The 12530-nt window shown below is 38.1% G+C and overlaps 1 protein-coding gene across 1 annotated transcript in view; it reads right to left on the reverse strand.

The window, feature by feature from the left end:
* Window positions 1–12530, reverse strand: part of LOC129433393 (N-acetyl-beta-glucosaminyl-glycoprotein 4-beta-N-acetylgalactosaminyltransferase 1) — a 163588-nt gene that overhangs the window by 16424 nt on the left and 134634 nt on the right. Inside the window, exons 10-13 of the mRNA XM_073868892.1 lie at window positions 11363–11429; window positions 4964–5107; window positions 4706–4815; window positions 1845–1945 (exon numbers count right to left, since the gene is read on the reverse strand). Coding sequence (XP_073724993.1) covers window positions 1845–1945; window positions 4706–4815; window positions 4964–5107; window positions 11363–11429 — 422 coding nt within the window. The remainder of the gene's footprint in view (window positions 1–1844; window positions 1946–4705; window positions 4816–4963; window positions 5108–11362; window positions 11430–12530) is intronic.

The raw sequence follows: 12530 nt of genomic DNA on the forward strand, positions 1-12530 counted from the left end.
CTACCACTCCAGTGTTTACAAGTGTCGAGAAAGAGGAGCGTTCAGACATTGTTCTATGTGTAATGCTACTAATTAATGTCTTATGCCCCATTTTAATTATCTAAGCGCATTGTCTAAAGCGCACAGCGCAACGTCTAAATGGGTGTGTCCAAATCCACTTTTGCTAATTTAACAACGGGAAAAATTGTTTGTGCGCCAAACGCACGGTCGAAAAAGGGTTGGTACTTTTTTTTAATGAGTAATGGGAGTATTTTGGGCGTAACGTGCAATAAACCAATGAGAGTCTCACCTCATCCCCTTTAAAAGCCTGTTGCGCTGGCGCTGTCTAATCCCTATTTAGATTACGGACTTTGTAAACTGAAAAACTAAGCGGAGGAAGAAGATCCCCAGTTTAACATTAATGTTAAATAATTGTGTTGTTTTTCACTTGTATTGAAATTGTTATTTTTTTATTAAAACCTTTAAAAATCGTTTTCTTTTAATCATGGAAGTAAAAAAGCAGACTTCTAATTGCTTTAAATGTATTGCTATCCAATATCATCATAAAATAATTTACAAGTATATGCAAAAAAAGGTTTGTGCTCTAAAAATACTTTATTTGTAACAAACAGGAGATAAAGAATTTACAAACGGCTCTCCGCACGTTTCAGCACTTGGACAGCGTCAGTTTTTTTAAGCAAAGAGTTTTTTTAAGCATTACTCATCCCACTATATCCACAGGTACAGAGTCATCATATACAATAAATTTGTGTGGTAGCATCGCACTTAAAAAACATTTAAAAATAGATGCATTTGTTTAAAGCAAAGCATTTATTTACTTACCAGGCTACAGGTGAAGCAGCTCTTTGCGCCTTCTAACGTCTCATAATCGGTCCTCATTTATGTCCAAGAGACTCAATAATAATCTTTTACATTCAATCCTTTAATCTTTCATATTTAAAAGCGTTTTTGTGCTCCTGCGCATTCATGTATGTGATAAGCAAACATGCGTTGTCCTCCCGTTTATAGGCGCATATTACTAATGCGCTCTTTAAATAACAAAAAAACATATTGCGCCATTGACTTTAGACCAGGTTTTAGTTGGTCAATGGCGTAGTCTATTATAGTTGCCTCAAAATAGCAACGCGCCAACAATGCGCCTGAACACACCTCGTTTTCAGACCAGAACGCCCATGGGCGCAAAAGGGGGCGCAAATGCATTTGCTATTTAAACAACGTGGCGCTAAACCTGAAAATGATAATTGCGCAGGGTGGAAACTAGCAAAAGACACTTGCGTTGCGCATTTCGCTGCATTGCACCGGGTGTAAGATAGTGTGCCCTTTGTGTCATTTTGTTGTTTAAAATGGTCCGCAAGGGTGCGTTACACATTTGTAACGCATGATCTTTCGGCGTTATTACGTAATACGTAAGGGGTCACACGGCTAGTGCAAGATGAGAAGTTGTGGTTTAATAGTACTTTTTGTATTTTTCTTGGCGAAAATGGCGATCTTTTCACTAGATAAGGCTCTTATGCCTCGTTTGGGATCGTTTGAAGCTGCATTGAAACTGTAAACTCCACTAAAGTCCACTATATAGAGAAAAATCCTGGAATATTTTCCTCAAAAAACGTTTTCTCGTCTAAACAAAGAAAGACATACACATCTTGGATGACATGGGGGTGAGTAAACTATCTGTTTTTTTTTATGAAAGTGGAGTAATCCTTTAAGAAGCTAAGCAAAGCTGAACAAAATAAGTATGTCCTGTCATTATATTAGATTGACTTTATATTTAAATCTTGTCATGGTGTAACACATTAGGTTGAAACAGTGTTAATTTCACTATACAATTGACAAGCAAAGCATACTTCTCCAGATAGATGGGCGACTCTCTGTAGAAACACTTGTTCTCTTTCTCCATGTGGGTGAGGCGCGTGAAGTCATTTGGATAGACGAAAGATAGGTACACCTGGAGACAATGTACCAGACAAGACAACCTGTTAATAACCCGTTAAAGATCAGGAGCTGACAGTAGGTACGTTTACATGCAACCAATTAATCCGTTTGTAATCGTATTGATGGCTCAATCGGATTGCAAAGCTTTCATGTAAAAACCTTAATAAACGATTGAGGTCGAGCGGATGCAAATTTTGATCGGATTGAAAGGGGTGACTCAGTCCGATCTGTGATCCGACCATCAGGAGAAAAGTATGCATGTAAACGCGTGAATCATTTTCTCAATCGGATACAAAAATACATTGTGCACATGCGCAGAAATATAAGTCTTATATTTACCTCTTAACTCCAATAGCAAGGCAATGGCAACACCCATTATTAAGGTAATGAGGTCACACGCTGTACATTCTGCTGCGTTCATGTATTTCATAACATTACATAAAGCTATGAAATAACTTGAAAAGTGTGTTTTCTTTGCCTATATCTGAAAACTTCTTAAAGGAATAGTCTACTCATTTTCAATATTAAAATATGATATTACCTTAACTAAGAATTGTTGATACATCCCTCTATCATCTGTGTGCGTGCACGTAAGCGATAGCATTTAGCTTAGCCCCATTCATTCAATGCTACCATTTAGAGATATAGTTAGAAGTGACCAAACACATCAACGTTTTTCCTATTTAAGACGAGTAGTTATACGAGCAAGTTTGGTGGTACAAAATAAAACGTAGCGCTTTTCTAAGCGGATTTAAAAGAGGAACTATATTTTATGGTGTAATAGCACTTTTGGGAGTACTTCGACTCGCCTGAAAAGTCCGCTCCCCTTCTTCCTCTCATAATGGGAGAGGGAGGGTGTTACTGCGCCGAATCAAAGTACTCCCAAAAGTGCTATTACGCCATAAAATATAGTTCCTCTTTTAAATCCGCTTAGAAAAGCGCTACGTTTTATTTTGTACCACCAAACTTGCTCGTATAACTACTCGTCTTAAATAGGAAAAACGTTGATGTGTTTGGTCACTTCTAACTTTATCTCTAAATGGTAGCATTGAATGAATGGGGCTAAGCTAAATGCTATCGAAGCGTCGCAGCGCGCTCCAGCGCTTACGTGCTCGCACACAGATGATAGAGGGATGTATCAACAATTCTTAGTTAAGGTAATAACATATTTTAATATTGAAAATGAGTAGACTATTCCTTTAAGTACATCTTTCTCCAACTTAACTTTGACTTTGTACATTTATCCAAAGATAAAGCGTGAACTTGACGAGAGATGCTGTGTGCTGGGTTGCCAAGTCCTCTGCTTTTTTCAGGGCTACTTTTAAATAGTTTTCACCAGTTTTTTTTTTCTTCGAGTTAAAGATGAAACATTTCCGTTTATTTGTTACTGGTATTGGGACTGTGAAAAGATGCTTTTGGGCTAGTTTTGAATGTCCATTGGGCGGGTTTTGATACGCAAATCTGGCTCGGTTCAGATTATAAAGAGTGTACATGTAAACGAACATTTTTTAAAGGTGCAGCGTGTAAATTTTAGCAGCATCTAGTGGTGAGGTTGCGAATTGCAACCAACGGCTCAGTCCACTGCTCACCCCTCGCTTTTGAAACGCTTAGAAAAGCTACGGTAGCTGCCACCGGACAAACATGTCATCGTCGGAGACAACTTAGTAAAAAAGTTTGTCTGTTAAGGGCTTCAGCAGAAACATGGCTGCACAAAATGGCGACTTCCACGTAAGGGGACCCTCGGTGTATGTAGATAAAAACGTCTCATTCTAAGGTAATAAAAACATAACGGTTCATTATAAAAAGGTCTTTATACACCCCTGATAATATAGTTTTGTATATTATTTTGCATTTCTGTCAAGAGATCCTTATAAAAATTATACACTGCACCTTTAAAGTTTATTTTGCTACTTATATTGTCAGTTGAATTTTCTGTAAATTTTCTGTAAAGCTGCTTTGAAACAATTACAAATTGTGAAAAGCGCTATATCATTAAAATTGAATTGAATAGTTACTGGTATTGGTATTTGGACTTTGAATAGTGATTGGGATGCTTTTGGGCTAGTTTTGAATGTCCATTGGGCTGGTTTATATACGCAAATCTGGCTGCGCGCCTGCGCAGATGTTCAGTTCGGATTATAAAGACGAACATGTAAACGAACATTTTAATCAGATTGCAATGTTTAGGGTACATGTAAACTGTACTGTCGTAATCTGCAATCGGATTTTATTCAGTCAGACTGACAAAATTTTTTGCATGTAAACATAGCCAGTGTGAAACAGCATGCAGTATACAACAATAAATGTCTGATCACATAATGTTTTAATAAAGAGATTTTGCTTGATATTACTTCTGGAATAATTGAATTATCATTAAATAATTCTGGTATTTAGTGTAAACTGTCAATCTTTTGTAATGCTGTCATCCTATTTAAAATCATTATTGTTTTGGTCAGTGTTGTTAAACACTGTCCCCAAATAGCTTTTATGCAGTTAGGTACATTTTATTATTGACTTAAACGTTTATTTAACTACTTTGTCAAAAAAGTAGCTGTCAAAACTAGTAAAGCAGTACAATGGTATGTCACTACACATTATTACAGCTGTTAAACTGTAATGACATTGTTTAACCAAAAGGGGGCAGTAGTTACATAAGAACTGCAAGTGCACTGCCTTGTTAAAGCAACAGGTGCTTGTACATTTTTACCAAAAAACCTACACTTTTCAACAAAGATTGTGCATAAGAAAATATGTGTCTTTTTGTTTAACTCACAAATTGAAGTCCCTGATAGCGAGCGATGGGGAAGTCTTTGACCACATACGTCGGGGAGTAAAGACACGAGGGCAGCACATTCTCAAGACGAGCGGGTTCAATCATGGGAACTGTAGAGAGTATTGTCAGAACGACAGTAAGGCATACAGACATATCAATTTCAATGAGAAAGAGAGATGGAGAGAGAGAGAGAGAGAGCGAGAGTGTGTGGGTTTGATGTAAAGAGTAGATAGAGGTTCTGAATGGACAGTGTCTCACTGTTAAAGAAGGTGTCGCGAGGGTCTGGTTGCAGCATATCGGCGCCATGTTGGCTGCGGGTGCGAATGTCTGATGGGAGGAGGCTGTGGCTGGCCAGCGTCTGAGGAACGTGATCCACGTGATTCATCTTCAGACTGCTTTCATCTTTCACAAAGAAAGAAAGAAGAAGAATGGATGAAAAGATGACAAAACACTGTCAAAACACATACACTACACTACACCAAGGGTCAGCAACAGACGGCCTGCGGGCCAAAACTGGCCTGTCAACAATAATATCCAATTGTCCAATTTGGATCTGCAATAGATCTGTCTTGAAAACCATGCGCGAGCGAGAGACACTGGACATGTCCATCCATCCATCAACGTCTGTCCATCCATCATCCTCTAACTGTTCATTAATTTTGTCTGTCCGTCCATCCATTCATCTACCGTCTATCTGTCTGCCTGTCCATCCTTACATCCAGCCACCCATCTTTACATCAATCCATCATTTGTCTGTCTTTCCATCCACCTGTCCATCCATAAATCCATCCATCATCTGTCTGTCCATCCATCCATCCATCATTTGTCTGGCTGTTCATCCACCTGTCCATCCATCAATCCATCATCTGCCTGTCCATCCATTCACCCGTCCATCTGTCCTTCAATCCATCTTCTGTTTGTCTATCTATCTATCCATCCATCCATTTGTCCATCCTTACATTCATCCATCTGTTTGTCTGTCCATCCATTCACCCATCCATCTGTCCTTCAATCCATCATCTGTTTATTTATCCATCCATTTGTCCATCCTTAAATCCATCCATTCATCCACCTGTCTATCATTTCATCAATCCATCATCTGTCTTTCTGTCCATCCATCCATCCATCCATCCATCCATCTGTACATCTTCACATCAATCCATCATTTGTCCATCCATGCATCAATCCACCCATTTATCTGTCCATCCTTACATTAATCCATCATCTGTCTGTCTATCCATCAATCCACCCATTCATCTGTTTGTCTGTCATCTGTTTGTCAATCCAGCCATCCATCCATCTGCCTGTCCATCCTTACATCTATCCATCCATCAGCCTGTCCATCATTACATCAATCCATCATCTGTCTGTCCATCTATTAATCTGTCCATCCATCAATCCACCCATTCATCTGTCCATCAATCCATCATCTGTTTGTCTATCCATCCATTTGTCCATCCTTTCATCCATCCATCCACCCACCTGTCCATCACTACATCAATCCATCATCTGCTTGTCCATCCATCCATACATCCATCTGTCCATCTTTACATCAATCCATCATTTGTCCATCCATGCATCAATCCACCAATTTATCTGTCAATCCTTACATTAATCCACTATCTGTCTGTCTATTCATCAATCCACCAATTCATCTGTCTGTCTATCAATCTATCATCTGTTTGTCTGCCCATCCATATATCCATTTGTCCATCCTTACATCCATCCATCATCTGTTTGTCTGTCCATCCATCTGCCTGTCCATCCGTACATCAATCCATCATCTGTTTGTCTATCCAGCCATCCATCCATCTTCCTGTCCATCCATCAATCCACCTATTTATCTGTCCATCCTTACATCCATCCATCCATCCATCCATCTGCCTGTCCATCATTACATCAATCCATCATCTGTCCATCCATCAATCCACCTATTTATCTGTCCATCCTTACATCCATCCATCCATCTGCCTGTCCATCCTTACATCCATCCATCTGCCTGTCCATCATTACATCAATCCATCATCTGTCCATCCATCAATCCACCTATTTATCTGTCTATCTTTACATCAATCCATCATGTGTTTGTCTGTCTATCCATTAATCTGTCCATTCATCCATCTATCTGCCTGTCCATCCATCAACCCAACCATTCATCTGTCCATCTGTACATCAATCCATCATCTGTTTGTCTGTCCATCCATAGATCCATTTGTCCATCCTTACATCCATCCATCATCTGTTTGTCTGTCCATCCATCTGCCTGTCCATCCTTACATCAATCCATCATCTGTTTGTCTATCCATCCATCCATCTGCCTGTTCATCCTTAAATCCATCCATCTGCCTGTCCATCCTTACATCAATCCATCATCTGTCCATCCATCAATCCACCTATTTATCTGTCCATCTTTACATCAATCCATCATCTGTCTGTCTGTCCATCCATCAATCTGTCCATTCATCCATCTGCCTGTCCATCATTACATCAATCCATCATCTGTCCATCCATCAATCCACCTATTTATCTGTCCATCCTTACATCCATCCATCCATCTGCCTGTCCATCCTTACATCCATCCATCTGCCTGTCCATCATTACATCAATCCATCATCTGTCCATCCATCAATCCACCTATGTATCTGTCCATCTTTACATCCATCCATTCATCGGCCTGTCCATCCTTACATCCATCCATCTGCCTGTCCATCCTTACATCAATCCATCATCTATCTGCTGTCCATCCTTACATCAATCCATCATCTGTCTGTCTGTCCATCCTTACATCCAACCATCCATTTCTGCTGAATGCCTGACACGTGTGCCACTTTATATCAGAGATATCATATTATATCATGTCTGGTTAACAGACGACGGTCCCACCCATCAAATGATAAGTACCACCAGATCTCCTCCACACATTTGGGGCTTTGATGCGTGTTTGAAGTCTGCACACACACTCTCTACTCTTTAATCTGTGTGTGTTTGAAGTGTTTAAGCTCTGTCATACATTCAAAGGGAGTTCAGATGAAGGTCAGAGAAACCAGCGGCTGAGAACAGAAACTAAAGCAAAGCGAATATGCTCAAGTATTTAATATTATTATGCTAACTGAAAACCCCTTATGAAGCGCTGGGCTATTTTAATCACAAGATTCAGATTATGAATTGCCCATGTGTATAAATGTGGCATTAACAGTATGTTTCAAGGTCCAAAAGTCAATAAGCAGTCCATATAATCTGTGTGTGACATTGGGTGAGGAATATATTGAAAGTAAAAATATTAAAATTTGAATGTTTACAGAAAACTAATTTAAAATGATGTACTCAATGCAATTGGCCCTGTTGCCTAAAGACTTACATCCCACAATCCTCTGCTTCCAACATGAGAGCCTCCAAATACTAGATTTATCGAAACAATCATACCATAACATACCATAACCATAACACTAGTGTCTAGAAAAACCTACCGAGACCTTAACTCTTTCCCGCCATTGATGAGTTAACTCATTAATTAAGTGAAAACACTTCCCTGCCAATGACAAGTTTTTACGGCAATCCATATTTCCGCTATTATTCTCTAGGTGGCGCTCTTACCCAACTTATAAAACACTGAAGCATCTGCTGATCAAAAACAGTAAATACTCAACGTTTTGAATCTGATCTCTAACAAAATTCCTTAAAAAAATGCAATTATCTCTGCTTTTTGCACAAAATTATTGTATAATTATATATATTTTTGTAGGTGTTTTTTAAAATAACCTACCCATATTTTAGAGGTAATAAAAAAGAACAAATATAGATAGGATGAAAGGTTGTTTTTTAGGAGGAAAAGTTTTTTTCATTTGATATATATTGTGGGCAAAGATTAATCATGATTAATCGCACATAAAATCGCACATAAAATAAAAGTCAATTTTTGAATAATATGTGTATATATGTTTATTATGCATATTTAAACACACACATACATACAGTCTTGTTCAAAATAATAGCAGTACAATGTGACTAACCAGAATAATCAAGGTTTTTAGTATATTTTTTATTGCTACGTGGCAAACAAGTTACCAGTAGGTTCAGTAGATTCTCAGAAAACAAACAAGACCCAGCATTCATGATATGCACGCTCTTAAGGCTGTGCAATTGAGCAATTAGTTGAAAGGGGTGTGTTCAAAAAAATAGCAGTGTCTACCTTTGACTGTACAAACTCAAAACTATTTTGTACAAACATTTTTTTTTCTGGGATTTAGCAATCCTGTGAATCACTAAACTAATATTTAGTTGTTTGACCACAGTTTTTTAAAACTGCTTGACATCTGTGTGGCATGGAGTCAACCAACTTGTGGCACCTCTCAGCTGTTATTCCACTCCATGATTCTTTAACAACATTCCACAATTCATTCACATTTCTTGGTTTTGCTTCAGAAACAGCATTTTTGATATCACCCCACAAGTTCTCAATTGGATTAAGGTCTGGAGATTGGGCTGGCCACTCCATAAAATTAATTTTGTTGGTTTGGAACCAAGACTTTCCCCGTTTACTAGTGTGTTTTGGGTCATTGTCTTGTTGAAACAACCATTTCAAGGGCATGTCCTCTTCAGCATAGGGCAACATGACCTCTTCAAGTATTTTAACATATGCAAACTGATCCATGATCCCTGGTATGCGATAAATAGGCCCAACACCATAGTAGGAGAAACATGCCCATATCATGATGCTTGCACCTCCAAGCTTCACTGTCTTCACTGTGTACTGTGGCTTGAATTCAGAGTTTGGGGGTCGCCTCACAAACTGCCTGTGGCCCTTGGACCCAAAAAGAACAATTTTACTCTCATCAGTCCACAAAATGTTCCTCCATTTCTCTTTAGGCCAGTTGATGTGTTCTTTGGCAAATTGTAACCTCTTCTGCACATGCCTTTTTTTTAACAGAGGGACTTTGCGGGGGATTCTTGAAAATAGATTAGCTTCACACAGACGTCTTCTAACTGTCACAGTACTTACAGGTAACTCCAGACTGTCTTTGATCATCCTGGAGGTGATCATTGGCTGAGCCTTTGCCATTCTGGTTATTCTTCTATCCATTTTGATGGTTGTCTTCCGTTTTCTTCCACGTCTCTCTGGTTTTGCTCTCCATTTTAAGGCATTGGAGATAATTTTAGCTGAACAGCCTATCATTTTTTGCACCTCTTTATAGGTTTTCCCCTCTCCAATCAACTTTTTAATCAAAGTACGCTGTTCTTCTGAACAATGTCTTGAACGACCCATTTTCTCAGCTTTCAAATGCATGTTCAACAAGTGTTGGCTTCATCCTTAAATAGGGGCCACCTGATTCACACCTGTTTCTTCACAAAATTGATGACCTCAGTGATTGAACGCCACACTGCTATTTTTTTGAACACACCCCTTTCAACTAATTGCCCAATTGCACAGCCTTAAGAGCGTGCATATCATGAATGCTGGGTCTTGTTTGTTTTCTGAGAATCCACTGAACCCACTGGCAACCCGTTCGCCACGCAGCAACAAAAAATATACACTAAAAACCTTGATTATTCTGGTTAGTCACATTGTACTGCTATTATTTTGAACAAGACTGTACATATCATACATACATTTCAGAAAATTTATATTTATAGATAAAAATGTAATTTATATATACTATAGAAAATCTCAAATAAATATAAATAAATATATATATACACATGTAAATTTTTCTTAAATACATACATGAATGTTTGTGTATTTATATATACATAATAATTACACACAGCACAAACTCATATTTTATGCAAAAATTACTTTAATTTTTGTGCGATTAATTGCGATTATTCTTTGCCCAGCACTAATTGTATGTTTATATATTTAAAGAAGAAATTTTTCTGGAAAGCATTAAACTTTTGTGAAAATTATAAAAAATGCTGGTGCTGGCTGGCAACTTTAAAAAAAACGTTGTCGGGGAAAGAGTTAAAAATATATTAAAAGGATATCCTTTGTCATTTTTCTTTCCTAAATCTGATACATCCCAGCAGCTGTTTAAAAACCAGCGAGCACTGCTGTGCTATAAGATGGCATTTGTACCAAAGACACTCTGTGAAGGTCAGCATCATCGTCATGGCAACGGTATGCAGGCTACAGATGTTAGCGTTAGCTGTCGGATCTCCCGAGTGATCTCATTCTATCTTGCTACGAGTCTAATTACTTCATTTTCTAAGAATTTTATTTCAAGTCTTTAACATGATGCACTGGTATTGCATTGCTAAGTAACTTGATTCACAAACGAATAAAAAAATGTATAGACTGAATGCACTGTAATTTGCTTTGGATGAAAGCGTGTGCCAAATGCGTACATGTAAACACCAGTAAACACATTGTAGGCACTTGCTGAGCGACCCTGGAGTTTAAGTTACAGCGATGCCCCCATCGTACCACTTCAAGCCTCCGAAAATGACTTTAAAGCATAATAAGGTACAAAAATATATATCTAGTCACGTAAGAAGCAGAAGTCTGTCATCCAGCTCGACAATCCCTGTAAACTCTGATCTCAGACGTGAGACGCTGTCTGTTTTATAAATAGTTTACCAAGAAACATATTGGGGAACAACAACAAAGTTTCAAATTCAAGACAACAGTGCTAGTTTGTTTTGAAACAGGTGGAGGTTTACCTGTGTACAAGGAGATGTAGGCTGAATCGATGACCTCGTACTTGAGCCCTGGCAGGAAAGGACGCCACTGTAATAAAGACGGAGAGAGAAAGTGTTAGAGTCGCCGTCCCAGACCGCATGGCCACGGTTGACCGATGGTCCGTTTGCTGAATGTCTGATGCGTACTGCACAGATCTGTCTGAAATCACCACTTCCACACCGATAGGTTGGGTTTATGTAATTCGTTGGGAGTCACGGCACACTGACTTTTATTAGTTAAATGGGAAGTAAAGTGCTTAAAAGGTGTAAAAATAGCACATCCAAAATAAAATAATTGGTGGACAATTTTGGGGTTGGACAGCATTATGTAAATATGGAAACCAAGGCTGAGATGGGGAATTGTGCAATGCATTTGACCCTATTTGCATAATTTCTTTATTGAATTGAATGCTCAAACCAACGCAAAAATATTGTTGCTTTGTTGTGGTCAGTAGGACGATTACAACATTAAAATGAACACCATATATGGGTGATTCTCACGAAAACATTGAAACACCACGGCACTAATGATTTTAGCTTTAAAATGTGTAATATAGTAACATTAAAAAGCATCAGAATTAACACAATACCTTGCACAATGTGTGATTTCAACATTGTAAATTTTATCTCATTTTCTGCTGAAATTCTCATTACCGCAATGTGTCCGGCTGTGTTTGAACATGCGTTATGTTGTAATTTAATCAAAATAACACAAAAATATTAAGAAAAAAAATACATGGATGTTTTGCTAGACTACTTTAGATGACAGAAAAAATATTTACTGAATATTCATGTATAATAATAATGAAGAAAATTTAGGAAAATTATGTGTCAATGCCTGATGTTCTCATCCTCCGCAACACTTTTTGAGAACAGTTTAAGCACACATACAGAATTTTAATCAAGTTTGATTTTGAGTGACCAAGCACATGGACCAGTTACTTCAAGATGGCTACCAGGTAAGATCATTTTTTTACAGTTAATTTGAAATATTGTCTTGTCAGAATGCTTACACGACATTTTGATTATCATTACCGCAACAGATGCTTATTAAATGTTAATTTAATTAATAGAAGCATAATACTTTGATTTTAAATGCATGTGCAGAATCTCCAAATTATGTTCTTTCAGGTTTGTCATGTCATTTTGA

The sequence above is a fragment of the Misgurnus anguillicaudatus genome, chromosome 6 (assembly GCF_027580225.2).
Source record: "Misgurnus anguillicaudatus chromosome 6, ASM2758022v2, whole genome shotgun sequence".
Classification (NCBI taxonomy): Eukaryota; Metazoa; Chordata; class Actinopteri; order Cypriniformes; family Cobitidae; genus Misgurnus; species Misgurnus anguillicaudatus.